The 20,257-nt window shown below is 41.7% G+C and overlaps 2 protein-coding genes across 13 annotated transcripts in view; one reads left to right on the top strand and one right to left on the bottom strand.

The window, feature by feature from the left end:
• The window catches only part of Cacna1d (calcium voltage-gated channel subunit alpha1 D), a 424,715-nt gene extending 405,601 nt beyond the window's left edge, over positions 1–19,114 (bottom strand). For 4 of the 10 annotated variants that reach the window (XM_050158047.1, XM_050158048.1, XM_050158054.1 and 1 more), the window contains exon 1: positions 18,333–19,111. In XM_050158047.1, the coding sequence (XP_050014004.1) occupies positions 18,333–18,471 (139 nt within the window). In that variant the 5' untranslated portion in view covers positions 18,472–19,111. Of the gene's footprint in view, positions 1–18,332 lie in introns of all 10 variants that reach the window. The other 6 variants (XM_050158045.1, XM_050158057.1, XM_050158050.1 and 3 more) reach the window with 4 other exon arrangements.
• Positions 3,040–20,257, top strand: part of Dcp1a (decapping mRNA 1A) — a 48,097-nt gene continuing 30,879 nt past the window's right edge. For 2 of the 3 annotated variants that reach the window (XM_050158062.1, XM_050158061.1), the window contains exons 1-3: positions 3,046–3,234; positions 6,749–6,789; positions 8,243–8,370. In XM_050158062.1, the coding sequence (XP_050014019.1) occupies positions 3,100–3,234; positions 6,749–6,789; positions 8,243–8,370 (304 nt within the window). In that variant the 5' untranslated portion in view covers positions 3,046–3,099. Of the gene's footprint in view, positions 3,235–6,748; positions 6,790–8,242; positions 8,371–20,257 lie in introns of all 3 variants that reach the window. The other variant, XM_050158060.1, reaches the window with a different exon arrangement.

Here is a 20,257-nt window from a genome sequence, read left to right as displayed (position 1 = left end):
AGAGTGGCTCTGTCTCAGAATTCTGAGTAGCAAGAATTACGGCTGCACACCGCTACACCCAGCTTAGCCCCACAATTGTAAATGCCAAGGTCCAGGGCCGTGGAGGCGCACTCCCTTAAGCCTGGCACTTAAATGGCAAGATCCTAATGTCACTTCTGGCTGCTGTGACAAAAAGCCCTGACACTGAGCACTGAACACACAGGAAGGGTTCATATTTGCCACAAAGCAGCTAGGAATGGAGGAAAGGGGGGACTGACTACTGCCTCTCAGATTTTCTTTTCTAAATTATTTTTTATTTATTTTTTATCTTTTTATTTTTTGGTTTTTCGAGACAGGATTTCTCTATGTAGCTCTCGCTGTCCTGGAACTCACTTTGTAGACCAGGCTGGCCTTAAACTCACTGAGGTCTGCCTGCCTCTGCCTCCCAAGTGCTGAAATCAAAGGCTTGTGCAACCACCACTCGGCTTACTTATTTTTAATTATTGAAGCCATGTATGGAGGCACAACTCTGAAAGCTCACCATTCAGAGGCTGAGAGAGGAAGATCACAAGTTTGGGAGTTCGAGATCAATCGAATATATAATAAGTTCAAGACCAGACTAGTTGCAAAATAATAATAATATCAGGGCTGGAGAGAGAGCTCAATAAAAAACCTACATTCATAATGACCTATGTTCTAGCCCCTAAACTCATACAAAAATGTCAGCTCTGGGGAGACATAGACAGGAGGCTCCCTGGAGGTCACCTAGCAGCCAGCCTAGCCTAATTGGCGAGTTTCATGCTAGCTTGGGCTACACAGCAAGACCTTGTCTTGAAAACAAAGCATTTTGAAGAGAATTTTCTATTCCAAAATATGAAAGTTTGGTCTGCATCACAAGTCTACCCTTAATCCAAAAGAGTGGATTAACCGGTGTGCATTAGCTTTTTCCTGGGGCCATGTGAACAAGTATTTGCCCACTCCAGGGCACAAACAACAGACTGGAGAAAGGGCTTCTCCCCAGTTCTAACTTGCTAACTCACAGGTGAAGTGATGAGGGATGATCCACAGCAGCTCCTCCCTTGGGCTTCTGCCAGGCCTCCCAGTGGTCTTGTGGCCATTTGTGAGCCTGCCCTTCTCCCCAAGGGCATGTGTTAATGGGCCCAGCCTCACAAGGGGTTTCTAGGTAATCATAGCTGCTCCAAGTTTAAGACAGCAACAGCACAATAGTGCGAGGGGGGCAACGTTTCATAACAAAAGGAAACATTTTGGATTATTTTAGAATATCTACATAAGAAAAAGAAAGCTAAAGACAGTAATCAAGGGTGTCTCTGAATTTAGAACCTAATTTAAGATTATGTAGATGGCTCCACTGTTAATTAAGAGCACTTGCTGCTCAACAATGAGTTCAGATGCCATGATCCAGGTCCAGAGACCCACAAATACCTATAACTCAAGCTCCAAGGGTTCCAACAACACCCTCTCTGACTTCCATAGGCAGCCCTGCACACGAATGTTACATAAACTTACAGATACATAGATAAATAAAAAATTTAAACAATAACATTAAAGTTAGGGTAGAGGAGAACGGAAGACACAGAAAGTAATGGGGCTCCTACCCTCCACCACTGAGTGAAAGAAAGGACCCAGATGTGGAGTAAAGGCTTCTAGAGATTCTAATGCCAGAATCCTCTTGACTGGTGAAAACTTTGAGCCACTGACTTCTTCCTCTGGAGTCCGAATTAAATCATCAGTTATGGTAGGTTTTCTCTCACCACTGGGCTGTGAAGCAAATCTCAACCCTTGTTTTGCTTTCCCAGGGACCACCTATTCACCCAAAGCAGCAGTTCAGACATAACCTCCTCCTCAAAGCTTTTCTAACTCAAATGGGATTAATGGCTCCACTCTTTGGAATTCAAAGAGAAGCGTAAGGGGGTTATTTGCTTGCTTTCAGCTTCTCCCAGAGCGAAAACAGAGTTGGAAGCTCAAACTGGTCACTACTCTATAAATTCAACTAAAGTGTGTTACGTGAGAGGAGAGTGAATACATCATAGGTACGTTCAGTTCCCTGTGTTTGGACTTGCTTCACACATGATTCTATACAGAATGCAAAGTTGTCCTTCCATTAGTAAATGATCTTGGGATGTAAAACCATAAGCAATATGCGTTGTTTTGATGACAATGTAGAGTTTGTTCTTTTAAAAAAATGCTCAATTGGGTCTTCAATAAGGAAAACGGTTTTTAAAGCAACTCAGTGAAAAGAGACTGGTGCTGTTTACTTTTTAGTAGTACCTAACTCCTTAAGATGCCCAATAAATATTTGTGGTTTGTTTTGTTTTGTGGCTTTGATACAGGGTTTTTCTACTTAACTGTGAACCTACGTGGCCTTAAACTCACAGGGCTCCTCCTGTCCCTGCCTTCCCTGTGCTGGAATTAAAGGTGTGCGATACCACCAGGTGTGCGCCATCACCGCCTGGTTTGCTGCTTGTTTGGTTAAGAGATCTTATAAAATACTGCCGTTTTTATCATCTAGAACGATAGAAATATTTACCTAGACGAGAAAAAATGAGTCCTGGGAGCCTGCGTGGTTCTAAGCCAGCTAGTTTAGCTGCCTTGAAATATTTCCAAAATTGTTAACCGTGGAGGTGTACACACACACACACACACACACACACACACACACACACACACCACACCACCCCCACCCCCCAGCACACTTTATTTGTTCTGAGTTTTCTAAACGGTCCATGGAGAGCTCATTTCCACAGCACCATTTCGATTCTGCGCCCAAACCCGCGACAGCCTCCGTGCTGATGTTGCGCCCAGCCGGCCGGAGCCGGGAGCGCTCAGATCCGGCCAGGTGAGAGAGGACCCGGGACGACGACCTCGCCACGGCGCAGCCGCAGCCGCAGCATCTTCCGGCAGATGGGGACCTAAGGAGGTCGGAACCATGCTTCCGAGTCGTGGGAGCGGCGGAGCAGAATAGCTGAAGTACCACCCTCCATAAGGCCAGGCCGAAAGGCGGAAGTGAGGCACCGACAGAGCTGGGGGAACTTTGCCTGGATGACACTTTCCTGTCCTCGAGTCCGCCCCCGCCGGAGGGGCTCGGCTCCGCGAGTCAAGATGGAGTCGTTGAGTCGAGCTGGGCAGGAGATGAGTCTGGCGGCCTTGAAGCAGCACGACCCCTACATCACCAGCATCGCAGACCTCACGGGCCAGGTCGCTCTGTACACTTTCTGCCCTAAAGCCAACCAGTGGGTGAGTGAGGCCCAGCCGCGGAGGTGCCAACCTGGCCGCTGCCGCCTCTTAAAGGGGCCGCGCATGCAGTTTAGGATTGGGGGCGGGGAGTGAAGCAGGAGACTAGGACCGCCAAGGCGACGCCAGAACCTCACCGAAGGGTCGGGCCAGAGCTAAAGGGGTGACGGGGACACTCGGGATTGGAAGAAAGAAGCGGAAGAAGTAGGCCAGAGACACAGCAGGGAAAATCAGATGGAGGGGAGGAATGAGGCAGGATCAGCCCTTCGGGGTCGGTTCTCGGTGCCTGAGTAATTTACCTTCTTTACGGGTTGCTTTGGAAAGATATGAGACAAGTGGGGTTATTTAAAAAGTGACTGAAAACCCGAGTTTGAGACTTCGAGAACTAGTAGATAAATTACGTGTATTTAATTACAAGATCCACCCCTCTCCCCCAACCTACCGAAGTAAGGTGATTTGGATTTGAAACTTAAAAGTCAGTTTCAAGAGTTAGTACAGCTTTAATGGAACTACTGTGTATCTCCAGAGTTTGAGGAACGGTTTCAAGGGAGTTAGGAAAAGGGCTACTACGGTAAGAATTGGATTCCTTGGGGAGCTTTTGCAGGGAAAAGAGAGCAGTGACAACCATCTTCGATGGCTCACATCTGAGTACTTTTTGAATATTGTGAGTGGCGAAGGCGTTCCAGAAAGTTACGGTGCCCATTCACCGAACGATTAGCCTCAACTTGTAGCACCTTTGGTCGCTTAGTTCACGTGGTTGCCCATTTTTGTGCTCGACTCTTCCTAATTAACTCGTTCAGCTGTAAAAGCTTCACACTTTCCGTGGGTAACCGTGGGTTGGCTAGAATTCATCAGTGATTGGTATTCACACTTCACCAAGTATTGAGGTCCTTAAACTAACAAAACGCTGAAGGATTGTCATAGCTTTTCTTCAGTGTGATACTGATACATAGATGTAATTTTGTGGAAATTTATTGTCATTTATGGAAGTTACTTCAGAAGTTTCCATAATTATTTTCCTCCTCCTTCTGGAAGAGAAAGGGATGTAGGAAGCCCCGAACGATGAAATTACAAACTGCTTTACTGGCATACCTGTGTTAAACAGTGTCTTAGTTTGAAGTGGTTTGGGTCATTTTTCTGTTTGCGCGCTCTTTCTCTCTCTCTCTCTCTCTCTCTCTCTCTCTCTCTCTCTCTCTCTCTGTGTGTGTGTGTGTGTGTGTGTGCGCGCGCGTGTGTGATCAGGACTGCAGGCTAAGGCAGAGAATTTGAAGTGGCAAATTATCTGTTACTGTTAGTTCTTCACAAAGGCTTACAACACTTGAGGATTTAAACCATGGAGTTGTATAAAAATGAAATTGAAAACTAAGCTGTGCTGGGCAGTGGTGGCACATGCGGATCTCTGAGTTCGAGGCCAGCCAGCCTGGTCTACAAGAGCTAGTTCCCTGTCTTGAAAAACTGAAAGAAAAAGGAGGGAAGGAAGGAAAACTAAGCTGCTGTTTATTTGGATCCTAACACAGTGCACTTACCGTCATCTTTTCTCATATTTTAGGATGAGTTGTAATTTTGCCCCGATGTATTTTGGGAGGCAAGTTTACTTTTACTTTGGAACAACTACTGCCATTTTCTTTTTTTTGGGGGGGGGGGGGGGGGTTTCGAGACAGGGTTTCTCTGTGATTTTGGAGCCTGTCCTGGAACTAGCTCTTGTAGACCAGGCTGGTCTCGAACTCACAGAGATCCGCCTGCCTCTGCCTCCCGAGTGCTGGGATTAAAGGCATGCGCCACCACCAACCAGCTTGCCATTTTCTTCTAATGAGAACACTTTTGAAGGCAAGAAAAGGCCTCAAGAAGGAAAAGTTTCATAGTGACATAGAAGACATGTACAAAAAACAGATTTTTATTTATTTTTAATTTTTTCCTAACAAATTTGATATAACTAACCTTATTTTTTTTATAATTTTTTTGGTTACATTTAAAATCTTAAGATCCAATATAGGTCATGAACTACGAACTGATAGGATTTTTTGGTTTTAGACAAAAAATAAAAGCACTACGCCTGTGCCTAAAACTTGGCTATGCCACTGTCACAAGTGAAAACACTAGTGGCTTGCGCGCTCTTGTTTACTTCTTGCAGTGCAGATCAAACCCAGGGCCTCAAGATGCTATGCGAGCACTGTGCCTCTGCATAAGTTACGATGTCTTAGTTACATTTCGGGTGTTTAAAACCTACCAGAACTGCCTAACTCAGAGAATGGTTTCTAGCCATGATGCTTAACCAAGCTTGAAAAATAATGAATTGTGTATAGTAGTAGTCCTTAAGGAACTACAAAATTTGTTACTAATGAAAAGATTCTCCAGAGATGAAACAAAATAGCATCTAAGAAAATGCTTAGAGGTCTGGGGATTTGGCTCAGCCGTGCTGCTGTCCAGCATCAGCACCAGGCTCGGCTGGCAGTTCAGCCCTTGTATCAATTTACTTTCTTTTTCTGTTAACTTTGATAGACTGTTAAAGTTTGATGGGGCTTGTTTGTTTTATTTTTAAAGTTGCAACATAAAGTACCTCAACTCCCTATTAAGATACCTAGTTGGAAGGTTTTGGCTTTTCCAAAGTTAAAGCTGGGGCTAAAGGAATGGCTCAATAGTTGCTAAGAGTACTAGTCCTCTTCCAGAGGACCTGGGTTCAATTCTCAGCACCCACATGGTGACTCATATCCATCTGTAAGTCCAGTTCCAAGGGATCCAATACCCTCTTCTATCCTCTGTGAGCTCCAGGCACACATATGGTGCACAGACATACAGGCACATTTTTTAATTTAAAAAAGTAATACATAAAAATAAAACTAATTCTGTGTTTTGTTTTGTTTTTTAATGTTCCTTAGTGGTTAAAATAGAAAAATGCTACAGTTGTAGACATTATGAATTGGACATTGCAGCACTTATATAAATACCTACAGAGTTGAATGGTTACACAATTAAGGAACCTGAGGTGCCCACATAAATAGCTATTCAATAAATAGTTGAATGTAGTAACATTCAACACTGGGAGCCGGGTGCGTGGCGCACACCTTTAATCCCAGCTCTCGGGAGGCAGGTGAATCTCTGTGAGTTCGAGGCCAGCATGGTCTATAGAGTGAGTGCCAAGACATCAAGCTCCAAAGCTACACAGAGAAACCTTGTCTTTAAAAACAAAGCAAAGCAATCCAACACTGGGAAAGTGGAGGCAGGTGGTTCCCTGGGGGTCACTGACCAACAAGCCTAGCTTAATTACCCAACTTCTGGCCAGGAGAGACCCTGACTCAAAAGAACACGCTCCTGAGGGTGACTGCTGACCTCTACTAGTTACACACACACACAATAGATTTCACAATAAATAAAACAAGTTGGCCTTAAACCATTTCTTTTCCACTGAAACCATTTGGCATTGAATTATTATTATTGTTATTATTATTATTATTATTATTATTATTATTATTATTATTATTATTATTATTGAGAAACTAACAATTATTATCTGTTACAGGAGAAGACTGATATAGAAGGGACCCTATTTGTATATCGAAGGTAAGTTTTTAAAAGCATGTTTCTGTTTCACTTGAATAGTGAGCAGTCTCATGTAACGTGGTCCATTTCTAGTGTGTTTTTGTCTCTGGAGCCTTCCTGTTCGTTTTCTTCCAGGTTTCAACCGTTCAGGCTGTGCAATCCTATCCTAGCTGCTTCTCTTCTCAGAGCCTGACAAAATTATCTCAAGATAGAAAGCCTTTTCTAATTATTAACTATCCCGTATTAAGAATATGAACATATGAATGTCACTGGACATAATATATTAGTGATAGTAATTGAGATATCAGTCTTGCTAATAGTAAGTTTCTAATGAAAATTTGTCTTCTGTGACTGGTTCTGCCCCTTTCTCAATTCTTTCCCACCTCCTGGGTTATATAGTCTTTATTGTATCTATTTTAGTTTGAGGGTTCTTTAGAATGCCTGGGTATTTCATACTTGTATATATTTTACTTTAAGCTTCTGAAAATTCTTTAAATTGTTGATTTCCAATATTACCTTGTTTGACAACATAGATGCTTAAAAGACCACAGGATATGACAGTCATGGGGACACTTGTCTTTCTAGATGCCTACAAGTCTTGTTCTTAGAGGCAGGTCCTTCCCTTGTTTTCTGAAACTTAGGGTGGTAGCAGCAAGATTATTGATGTCTGGTTCTTTTTGTATTGTGTTATGAAGAGTGTTGAGTGTGTTGTTGATGAATCCCCTTGGTAAGGACACTAAGAGCATTCTTATTGTGTACGTCAAGTCCATCTAACTCGGGAAAAACATACAAAAGAGTGATTTAATATAGGAAAGATTGCTGCAATGGATGAGAGTCATAGACATGCTTGTACTGTATTAAAAAATGGTATTTCTTCACTTATATCAATCTTGGTATACGTATATGGGAGAGAGAAACAGATCTTCAGTTACAGTGAGCTTAAATTCTAGTGGGAGAAAGATGGTCAGTAGGAAAGCAGTGGGTGGGTGTGGAGGTGAGAGGGTGCTTGCTGGAGAGAAGCTGTGGTGCTAGTTTGGGGGCGGTAGTCTAGTTTCAGTGAGTCTGGAGAGGGAAGCACACCTGCAGAGACACCAGTGGAGCCAGAGTGGCAGAACAGGAGAGGGACAGGCAGTGAAGGGGCGGGGAACCTGGTGACTTCAGCTTTTATGCTGAGGAATTAAATTCTTAGAAACACTTAGGAGCAAAGAGGGAAATGGCCTGACTTAATTAATTTCTAGAGGCCTTAACCCAGGACTTTGTTCATGCTAGGCAAGCACTCCGCCACTGAATTAGAGCTCCAGCCTTGTATTTTTGTTCATGGTTTCAAACGCTGATTGTTCATGTGATGTGGTAATATAGGCTTTGTGTGTGTGTGTGTGTGTGTGTGTGTGTGTGTGTGTGTGTGAAAATAAGGTAGTAGATAGCATTTCTATAGATTAAAAGGTAACATGTGTTCCCTTGCTTTAAATCTAAGGTCAGCTTCGCCTTACCATGGTTTTACCATTGTCAACCGACTGAACATGCACAATCTGGTTGAACCAGTGAATAAAGATTTGGAATTTCAGCTCCATGAACCATTTCTTCTGTATAGAAATGCAAGCTGTGAGTAATCTGTTTATAGTTAACAACTTCCGGTTCTCTCCTCCCACCATGTGGGTTCCAGTATGGAACTCAGGTTGTCAGGCTGGATGGCCAGTGCCTTCACTCACAACGCATCTCAGCAGCCCCAGAAGCAAACGTTTTAAGCTAACTTTAAAATTGAAGACTTGCACATAACTAACTCAGGTTATTTTGGTCAGCTATATTATCTAGCTCAATTGTTAGCACTGTATTTGTTTCTGCTATGAAATATTTAGTTCTTTGTTTTATGTTGTGGCACTGAGTTCTTGTCAGTTCATATCCCTGAGCAACAGAACTTGGTCTGGGAGACAAAATGAGAGCAGACACTCATGCTTTCTACAGAGGAAGGACTTTGCCATGGACAATGGCACTTTTCAACCTTTTAGGTTAATAGAGTGTCGTCTAGTAGGTACAGATACTGTGTCAGAAGCTGTTGTGTTCTAATGGTGAAGAGTACCCTATGTAGGATACACAGGTAGACTCAAGGTGCATGGCATACAGTTAGTTGGAGAGATCCTTGTCCAAGGTCTTTTCAAATGTTACAGATTCTAATAGTGATTGAAATTCAGGTAACAAAGCTCAGAGTCGCCCTTTCAAAAACGTATAGAAGTTCCTCACTGTGTCACATTGGAGTTACTTGCTGACAAATATGTCATAAATTGAAAGCTCATTAATAAACTTAAACTGCCAAATATTATAGCTCAGCAACACAGTACACACTGTGGACCATTGGTTGTCTCCCTGTGGCCATGTGGGAGTGGGGGCTGCGGCTGGTTGTTGCTCTACAGCACTGCAGTAGCATCTCCCATGTATCCTCCAAAGGAAATGTGCAGTCCAAAATACGATTTTTCACTCAGTAAATGCTACTTATCACAGCATTTTGGAAGCAAAAATCTTGTTAGATTATCATAAGTGTGGGACCATCTGTACAAAAAAGTATACTTAAAGAGCAAGGACATTGCTCGGTGGTAGATAAATCCTTAGCATTCATAGGCTTTGGGTTGGAGCTCCAGCAGCACACACCATGTCCACTGGGTTCTGATGGTTCAGTATGGGTGTTAGAGGTGTAATTGAGGACAGGGGCAGTTTGCTTGTCCTTGACCCCCTAGGGATATCAAAACAGTGGTTTAGAAAGCCAGGAACCCTAAATTCTTTTTTGTTCATTTTTTTTTTTAAGTATCTAAGCAAAATAAGATATATCTCTTGATTTTTCAGTAAACTATTTCTTGAGTTTTTAAATCCTCTCAGATTTTAAGTCCTACAGACATATTAGACACTTCTTGAGCCAGGAGTGGTAGTGTACACTCGTAATCCCAGCCCTTTGGAGGCTGGGAAGCCTGTGATCTAAATTCATATCTCAAAGAGTCAAGCAAAAAAAGACATGTTATTTAATACCTGTAAATTCAGGATTTATATGAACTAGTAGAAAGTAGATTATTACAAATGGCCGTTTTATGTTAAATTTTCATTGTGGGAGAATTCTTCAAAAGAACACATAACTACATTTTTACAATAAAATTGGATAAGTTCTGCTTTTTACTGTTTTGACAATTGTGTATTACTCCTACTCACTGAGGAAAATCCTCAAGAGACTTGATTATCTGTAGCCTATGCCCAAGTCCTTCACATTTAGAGTCCTGTGAAGTTGACTTATATTGGGCATGGTGGAGATAAAGCACACCCTTATTCCTAGAATTCAGGAGGCAGAGCAGATGGATCTCTGTGTGTTCAAGGCCAACCTGGTCCACACAGGCCACCCAAGGCTACACAGTGAAACCCTGTCTTTAAAACCAAACAAGCAAGCAAATAGAACCTAACCTACCAGAGTTTGGTTATTTGGAAGTGATTCTCTTGTGCTTATGCAGAACAAATAAGGGCAAACTTACAAGCAAACAGACTATCATCTGATTTCATCATGTAAAAACCTAGCATCTGTAGACTAACTGGGATCGACACAAAATTGTCAGTGTTCTGTATGTTTAACCCATTACGCTATCATAGACTTTAACCATCAACAGTATTCATAACATTAATTGAAATATTCTTGTGGAGAAAAGTGTAATGTTCTTGGTTTGTGTGTAGTAGGAGCTGCGGGCTGCGTTCCTGCAGCACGGATCCCGGCCGCCTGGCTAGCTTATGCCCCGAAATAACAACACGCAAACTATTTATTTATACACTGCTTGGCCCATTATATGTAGCCTCTTACTGGCTAACTCTCACATCTTGATTAACCCATGTCTAATAATGGGTGTCTTACCGGGAAAGATTCAGCAGGTCTGACCTGGTGGCTGGCTGCATCACGTCAAATAGACAGATGACCCTTCTCCATCAGTTTGTGGTTTTGTTTTGTCTTTGGTTTATAGAGTTTTTTAGAAAGCATTTAAAAAGTACAGAAACAGCTCACTTACCCAGGTCATCCCATTGGGGGCGACATTTAAAGGAGTTGTATTAGAGGTGGCAGGGCAGCATAGGGCAGTGATTCTCAACCTTCCTAATGCCGTGACCCTTTAATACAGTTCATCATGTGGTGTTGACCCCAACCATAGAATTATTTTTATTGCTACTTCATAACTGTAATTTTTGTACTGTTATGAGTCATAATGTAAGTATCTGATATTTCCAGTAGTATTAGGCGACCCCTGTGAAGGGTCATTCGACCCCCCCAAAGGGGTCGTAATCCATAGGTTGAGAACCCCTGGCATAAAGTAATGTGGAGTCTTAGGACTGTGTATGATTGTCTAATGAGTAGTAAACATAGAGCATAACTCTGTCAGTCAGGAAACTGTTGAGTTGTTTGGGGATTTGTCCATTAAATAAGCACTAGATCCGATTCCACGTATGGGTAATTATACTGATCTTGTCATCCTCCCGCAGGAGATGCCACCAAGATACCTGGCCCATTTAGCTCAAATTATACTTTTATATCCAGCTTTTTCCCGCTCAGGTTCAGTTTTAGAGTAAATGAGGGCGGGGAGCAAACATTGAACTGTAACTTTTTCCAGTTCTAAATTGTTCTATTTATTTTTTAGCTTTTCTTTATACAAACTTCTCAACCCTCCCACGAAAAAGGTAAAATCTTCGAGAAGGTACTTTCACTGGATTCAGTGATTCTCCTGGATCCCTGAGAAATACTGTATCTTCATTCTAAGAGCCTTTCTGTAGCTACACAGGGCTTTAATTGGACTGGGGAGGAATTAAGGGGCTGCATATTCTGCAGTTATTGAACAGTAATCATGCTCCTGTCTCCTCTCTCTGGCCCCATCGCAGATGAGATCCTCGGGTGTTTAGAAACCTGCTCAGGGGTTAGAAAGCTAAGAAGAGGTGTAGAGTCTAACCCTGCCGCCCTGGGAGCCAGTGTTCATCACCACTGCTCCAGTAAAATGACACAGTTCAGCAGAGAGCAGTACTGTCTGCTTCTCTGCCGTGATGGAAGCCTATGCTGGCGCTCTCTAGCACTGACCGCCTGCCACGTGGGACTGACTGCTGAGGGCCAGGAATGATGTTTTTAATTTGCTTAACACATTTGAATTTGCTGTGTTGAACAGTGAGGTCTAAAGCATGAACTTGTCGTCCAGCATACCATTTGTTGTGTCCTGTTTAAATATGCCTCCTATTTAGTCATTCCTTTTTTTAAATTTATAAATGATTTCTGCATTCAAAAGCTGCAGAATAAATCTCTAAGAAAGACTCTACCATGATAGTACTTTCTTAGAGCAGAGTTTGTTTGCTGACAGTTCTAAGCTTTGCCATCTTACTGACTGACTTTGTATGAATCCTTAAACCTGTTGTGAAGTATTGGATTGTATCCCCGTCTTAGACTCAAACCAGGTGGTCTTATTATTGAAACAACTGTAAATACTTAACTATAACCAAGATTCCCTTATAGCCTGGGCCTGTAGTGTTCTCTATCACTTCTCACAGGAACCACAAACAAGCTGCTTCTCAAGTTCTCTCCACTCCTCTTACCCCTAGTTTTTGCTGTGCTGGTACTCAAACCCAGCCTTAGATGTGCTAGGCAAGTCTTCTTCCCCTAAGCCACATCCGCAGTTCTATTTCAAATATTTTAGATACAGATAACTTGAGCTATCTATTGAAAAAAGATACATATGCTAAAATTAAGTATTTAAGGCTACTTTTTATTCAAGTAGTCAGATGTTGGCTGAAAATTGACTCCAAGGCTTTGAACATTCTAGGATAGTGGGTACCACAGAGCCACATCCCTTGCTCTCCCCACCCGCACCTTTTGGTTGGTTGTTACTGTTGTTTAAAGCAGTGCTTTTGTAGCCCAGGGTGACTCCAACTCACTGTATGGCCTTAAACTATTGATTTTATACTGGAATTACAGGTATGCCCAGATTCCAAATCTTTTTTTTTTTTTAATACTCAATAGAAACACTTCTGGCAAGTAGGCCATGGTGTTGCAAAGTTCTTTTGCTATACGAAACATTAAATACATAGCAGAACCAAAAAAGGAGTAGCTTTCCATGAACCAATACCAAAGTGAAAACAGAAAACTTAAATGAGAGGCCTATGAGCTTAACACTTGCTGCCAACTGTTTTGGGACCCTTGGGGATGGGAAGTCTCCTAAATTAAGGATGCTATTATTTTTTGTGATCTGATGAGGAGTTAAGATTTCACAAGTGTGTAAAGTTAGAGCTGAGACACAGAAACCAGTATCTAGCCAGATCTAATGCTTTATGCATATCAGTCAATTGAGAAGATACGTTTGTCTAGTGAGTTGACAGCTAAGTGTATTGAATTCTGAGTTATAGGTTCAATAGAAAATGTCTTCCCAAGAGTTATAACCATAGGCCTTTCTGGTGTGCGATTCCCCCTGTATGCTGTGAATATGTTTTTCATCATAAATTCTGGGTTTGAGTTAAGCTGAGGCAAAAATTAACATAAAATTAATCACCATCCAGTAAGTATTCAGAAATACTGGGCAGAAGCAATTGCAAGACTCTTTGATATGCCTATAACCCAGGTAGCCCTCAGATGTCACATAAGCATTGTGGTACAAAGTTACTGATATGCCAGGAGGTAATTCACGATGAATAGTGAGGGCACTGTACAACAAAGAAGAGCATTGGACAGCCCTTCCCCAGAACCTCAGTGATGGAGTAACCACATGGAGAACCTAGTGGGTATACCCATCAAATGGGGATTACAAGTTAAAAAGAAGAAATAACTACAGAACCAAATGCTATTAAAAATAACAAGTAGACTTGAGAAGTAACCAAGTAGAACTTACAGAAATTAAGATTTTAGTTACTAAAATAAACTCTCTACCTGGATGTAACAATTAGCAACAGCTTTTCGTTTGGTTTTGGTTTTTCAAGACAGGGTTTCTCTGTATCTTTGGAGCTTATCCTGGAACTAGCTCTTATAAACCAGGCTGGCCTTGAACTCACAGAGATCCACCTGCCTCTGCCTCCCGAGTGCTGGGATTAAAGACTGCGCAACCACCGCCTGAATTTAGCAACAGCTTTAAACACACACGTTGGTAAACTAGAAGGATTATCTGGGGAAATTGAGAATGAATCCTTAAAAGGGGGAAAGTTACTGAAAGTAGGACAATTATAAAGTTTAATGTGATGGACAAGATTGACAGGATGTTAAAATTGATTTAAAAGTGGCACTATTCGAAGAAATTATAACGGAAGACTTTCCAGATTCTATAGAAGATGTAAATCTTCTATTTAGGCATTGAAAGAGGCCCAGGCATACTAGGCCTGCTGCATTATGGCAGAAGCAGAAGGAACCAAAGGTTGCTTGAGCAACCCAACTCAAAGGAACACCCTTCAGACTGACCACTTAAGGCTCCAGTGCTGGGGCAGACAACTAACCAGTGAGTAATTCAAGAGAGCATAGGCATTCCAACAGCAACAGAGCATTTGTCTCTGGAGATCCTGGCTGGAGGGACTTCCGAAGCAGCCTGTGCAATGCACAGCCACCAACTGTGTATGACTCTGAAATGGTGTTAGTGCTGCTGTTTAATTGAATTTCATTTTAATCCCTAATCCTTAATTTCAGTTAATATAAATAGTAGCATAGTTCCAAAAGTACAGTTTAGAAAAAAAAAAAATTGAACACAGAAGAAATGAAATAAGAACTAATGGTGGGGACTGGAAAGATGGCCTGGCAGTAAGAGAGCTTGCTGCTCTGCAGAGGGCTGGAGTTCAGCCTCATCATCCACCAAAAGGATCCCATACCCTGGCTTCCGAGGCCACCCCTGCATTCCCACTCATAGACACACAACACACATATAATTAAAAATAATAAAAATCCTCACTCATAAGTGACTTGTAGACATAAAGAAAAAGCAGCCTACAGTTCACAATCCCAGAGAACTTAGACAACAATGAAGACCCTAAGAGAGACATACATGGATCTAATCTACATGAGAAGTAGAAAAAGACAAGATCTCCTAAGTAAATTGGGAGCATGGGGACCATGGAAGAGAGTAGAAGGGGAGAAAAATATATAGCTCAATAAAAAACAATTTAAAAAAGAAAAACATGAGATAACATAAAAATAAACCTTTCTTTAAAAAAGAATGATGTGGAAAGAAAAAGTCAAATCAAGATAGACAATGGCTATACAGAGCAATGAAATGTCTAGTTCTAATATGCAAAGCAAAACTGAGCTTCTAAGCTTCAGAGAGAAGCTTAAGGGTGGAGCACCTGCTTTATTGCCTAATGTACTCTGTCTGCAACACGTACAGAAAGGTTGAAGCAAGGTTTTAGAGAGCAGGAACATAGACAAGAGTTTTTCGCACTAAAAGCACCCCAAGATTGAGATGAGAATAGTTACAGGTAAGCATTGTGGCTCACACCTATAACCCCAGCACTCTGCTAGGCTCAGGCAAATGACTGCTGTGGGTTCCACCTGTCATTGCTGTGATTGCCTGAGAGCAAAATGAAACCTTGTTTCTAAAGGAAAGAAATTGAGTGTGGTGGCCCACGCCTTTAATCCCAGCACTCGGGAGGCAGAGGCAGGTGGATCTCCATTGAGTTCGAGGCCTGCCTGGTCTACAGAGTGAGTTCCAGAAGGCCAGGGCTACAAAGAGGAATCCTGTCTCAAAGAACCACAAAAGTAAATAAAGTAAAATCAAAATAGAAGAATGAGAGAGAAGAGACAGAGAGGGGGGGAAGAAAGGGGTAAAAAAGGAAACGAGGGTAACTGAATTGATTAGCTGAGAATTTTTAAATGGGATTACGAATGTTCCATTTTGGGGGCTAGGGGAATAGCCCAGTGGTAAATCAGTTACCTAACATGCACAAAGCCCTTGGTTTGATTCTCAGCCCCACAAAAATTAAAGATTCAGGATAGCTACTGCAGTTACCCTGTCAGTCTAGGAAAGGAGAAAGTATATAGAAACTCCAAGCAAAAATGGCAGAATAACTAGATCAGTAATTTAATCAGAATAGATGAATATGGAATTGTCATGTGTTGTTGAAAATGGTGGGTAGAATGAGCTATATCAGGCAAATTATAACCAAGGAAGGTTGAGGTAACTGCTAAGAATACATAACTGATAAATATTAATAGGGATACAAATGCGAACAATTTTGAACTAGTTTGTACCAAATATATATGAAAGTTATAAATGAAATGTTAAAAACCCATAATTGCACAGTAAGGTTATCCTTTTTAATTTTTTCAATTGCGATAGTATAGTTAGGCTATCCAGGACAAGGGGTTAGGAAAGAAAAAGAAATCTGGATAAAGATGAAGGAAAATAAAAGTGAGTGTAGAAATTCATTGCAGCAGGCAGAAACTGCATTGCAAGAGTAAACACACAAAACCTCATGTGAAAGTATGATTGACCTATCAACACCAGAAACAGAAGAGGTACAGTGGGCATGCGAAGAGCCAGTGATGGTGCACGCCTTTAATCCCAGCACTTGGGAGGCAGAGGCAGGCAGATCTCTGTGAGTCTGAGGCCAGCCTGGTCTACAGAGTGAGTTCCAGGATAGCCAGGACTACACAGAGAAACCCTGTCTCAGGGAAGAAAAAAAGATATATGTAGATGTGTCTTTTTTTAACATGCAGGTTTAGAAACGAGTAGTGAACTTTTTGCCTGAGTTTAAAACTTAGATGAGAGGGGTTTTCCTGGAAGTGTCCCATTTAACAGAAGTGTCCTCAGGCCCTAAATGGTCTCAAACAGCACAACAAATGGTCTAAAATTTAAAAATCTCCCCCATCACTTGTAAAGACATTCCCAGAGGTGTGGTGTTTGGTAGTGATACCAACTTGAGCAGCTCTCTATGCAGAGCAGACTCTGAGGAGGCAGATCTGGGTCCCATACATTTCTGCTCTGACAGCACAGGAGACGTCTCCTCTCTGTAGGCTGTGCTTCTGCGCTGGGGAACCCATGCCTCATAATCCTCTTTCCCTTCCACAAGATGCCTCACTCTTTCTCCTAGGTCATGTTTTCCCCAGTGCCAAGTGTCCACTGACAACTATTTGTATGGGCACCTTAGAGTTACAGTGATTTAACCCGGAATCAATTTCTGATGCACATGCTTACCTAGTAATGGACTACCACCAAAAATGTAAGATTACATTCTGAGCAGCAACAGCAACAAAAAAAAAAAGAACCAAGCAACCTTTTTTCTTACAGCTAGACTGTAATAACCCAGTTAATTGCATGCGAATACTGAGTTTGTGATGCCTTTGAGCTTTGTAGAATCTTCTAGCACTCAGTCATTTTCTTTTATGCAAACTGTTTGCATTGATTTCCTTTGACAAAAACTATCTCAAACTGCTTTTTACTTCGTTTTTAACAAATAAAGATGATTGTTTAACTCAAGTAATGCCAGTTCAGTAATATTTATTAGATATGTCATCTGCCTAGCACCTGACCAGGTGCCGGAAACTTTTATGTACTTTCAAAGGACTTTAATTTGTTTGATTGGTTGGTTGGTTCTTAAGTTCTCTCTCTTTTCTTGGGGAACTGTTAAGTAAAATTTACAAAATAATCTGGAGCTTTCAGTGACTTGTCTGTCTTCTTGAGAAGAGTATGATTCTTAGTGAAGCCAACAGTGGCAACTCATGCCTGTAATTCTCAGAACTCTGAGGCTGAGACGGGATTGACCAAGGCTGAAGCCAGCCTGAACTCTATAGCAAGTATCAGGCCAGAAGGACCGTGTATCAAGACGTCATCCCCCCACCCCTCCAAACACACATATGCACACACAACGCACACAGAGACAGATTCTTAATAAAGTAAGGCTACTTCATTAAGGCTAGAGCTATACATGTTTCATTCTTAGACAGTTGTAGGAGAGTGGCAAAAACTGATGATAAGGTCTGTAACTTAAAAGAGTTACCAATTATAAACTTGAGGGTTAGCCTTTGTGCTGAAAATCTCATCTGTCAGATGTGATGTTACTTTGTATGCTTTTCTTGGTAAGCTTCAAGTATATACCCATTAATTAGAAAAAATAATGTGTCGTGGGTTTTCTCTTCTCAGCCCTAACCTTACTCTGTACTGGGGGAAGCTGGGTGATATTTTTAACCAAAAGAGGAGTGGGTATTTTGTGCACTTTGTTAGAGTTAATTACTGCGAGAATTCTCTAAAGGAAAATACCCATTCAGGTCCCCAACTCTGCACCTGAAGGGGCCTCCCACTGAAGGCCACTTCCCTCATCACAAGATCTTTTCTATAATCCCAGTTGAGCAAAGTCCTTTTCTGGTTTCCCAAGAACTCTTGGATGTGTCCTGATTTTCATCTTACCTGGCACTTCTAAGCAATAGCAGATCTGTGTTTGTATAAAGCAGTATGAAAATAATCATATTTAGATAAAACCCAATCTGGAATTTATCCTGAGAATGTTAATGGCATACAGCTACTAGTCTCATATGTTCTCTTTAGCCTTCCCAACAGTCAGTTACCTACAAATATAGCTGATAGTAAAAATATTACTGTTTAACTCACCTGAAAAGGCCTGGGAGAAGTCCTCCTTGGTTTCCACTTCGCTCACAACTTTGCCTTTGTACCGGATATCAGTCTCTTGGGAGAGAGCGTTTTTAATTAAAATTAGATCACTAGAAAATGTCGGAAGGTTCATTTCCATAGTGTTGAAAGTACAACTGCCAAGTGGAAAGTTTTAGTGAAGAAACGCTGGAGCGCTGCTGTTCTGTCTTTCTCCGTGTCCTTTCTCGGTTCAAGGGCAAGGCAGAGCAGGAGAGACGGTGGGTGCTCTTGGCATTTGGAACGGATTTTCAGACTTAAAGCGCAGTGCAAGAAGTTTCCTCGCAAGATTAGTTTATAATTTATCAAGTCAAAAAATGTGAGTTCTACCTCCAGACTGAAAAAGGAATTTATAAACAACAAAAGAAGTCCAGCACTTCTTCGTTTGTGATCTCCGGCTCGGCTGTGCTGCTCACAGCCTGAGCAAAGGCAGGTGGTCTCAGCAACTGTAATCAGAAAGGAGAAAGGACCTGTGGCAGCTGCATTAGCCTGGCCTCCAGGACCAAGATAAGGAAAGAGCCTCCTCACTCTTGCCGCAGTTAGAGATTGAAGAGGTAAAACACCCTGAGAACATGGAGAACTCAGACTGGGAGCTGACTGCCGCTGTGAGGTCAGACATTGCATTCTCATCGTTTCTGCTACCAAATACCCTCTTGGTGATTTTTTTTTTTTTTTTTTTTTTGAATCCTCAAGCATTTCAGAATGTTCAAAAAGCAATATTTTTATTGCGGCTCACTAATTACTGACTTTTTCTCCCCTAAGGTAGTTTTATCCTGTAAAAGCAACTTTTATCTTTGTGTTCCAGTGTTATCTTGGTTGTAAGTTAGATAACTATATTGTTTTGTAAATTCTTTGAATTTTTTCTTTTGAGAAGTCACTACATACAGTCACATATCTAGACAGAAATATGTCAGCATGTATATAGATTTACTGTTGTGTTTATATAATAAAATTCATCACTGCTATAAAATGTGAAGCACAAGTTAACCACTAGCCCTGTAGAGTGGGCAGCCTAAACCTCGAGACTGAGCTCTGCAAGTTCAGTGACCTGGAGTCTAAGCAGATCACAGTTACAGAAATGTCACTGTGTTCAGGCATTGTCAGCTTTGTCTTTTCAGTTAAGCCAACCTATAAAAATTATATATTTGATTCTTAAGCGCTCACATCCTGGATTTGTTGTTATTTTAAGGTAGAGAATCACATATCTTGGACTGGCCTTAAAATCGCAGTGTAACCAGGGTTGACTTTGAATTAGTGATCTCTCATCTACCATGCCCCTGTTTGTGTAGTATTGGAGATGGAGCCCAGGGCTGTGTGCATGCTAGCCACAGGTACATCCCACGCACCTGGATTTCTAGGACCACAGAGTACCTATCACTGCTAATACTGATGCCAGCCACAGCACTGGGGGGGACATGCCCATCGCTAATGACACAGCAGATCCCTTGGAGCTATAGGCACTGGTGCTTACAACTCTGAGTTGATGATCTCTTCATAAACTAACAGGAAAATGTGTAGGAATGCAGAAGCGAAGGGGAAAAACAGGTTTATGGTTAAACCATAATCAAACCTCTATCCTGACATTCTAATTGTAGATTCCTGGAAATCTAAGAAATAAGAATTCGTACTTGTAAATTCCAAATGCCATTTTCCACGCTTTATCTTTCCCATCCAATATTTTAAAATGATAGATGGGTGGAACAGAGTAAATAGTTGACTAGCAAGTGGTGGACATGCCCAACATTGTGCCACACCCGTAAGTCATACATAGCGCGAGTTTGGAAGCCCTACCGTGAGTGCTGAGCACTGTGATAATAGTGGCTATATCAAGTGAAAACTTTACTGTGATTCTCCCCTTTTTTGGAGTTACCTTTCTTTTTTTTTTTTTT

This window comes from Alexandromys fortis, unplaced genomic scaffold, assembly GCF_014885135.2.
Source record: "Alexandromys fortis isolate MF-2015 unplaced genomic scaffold, M_Fortis_MF-2015_v1.1 scaffold_106, whole genome shotgun sequence".
Lineage (NCBI taxonomy): Eukaryota > Metazoa > Chordata > Mammalia > Rodentia > Cricetidae > Alexandromys > Alexandromys fortis.
This window is presented reverse-complemented; position numbering and strand designations above follow the sequence as displayed.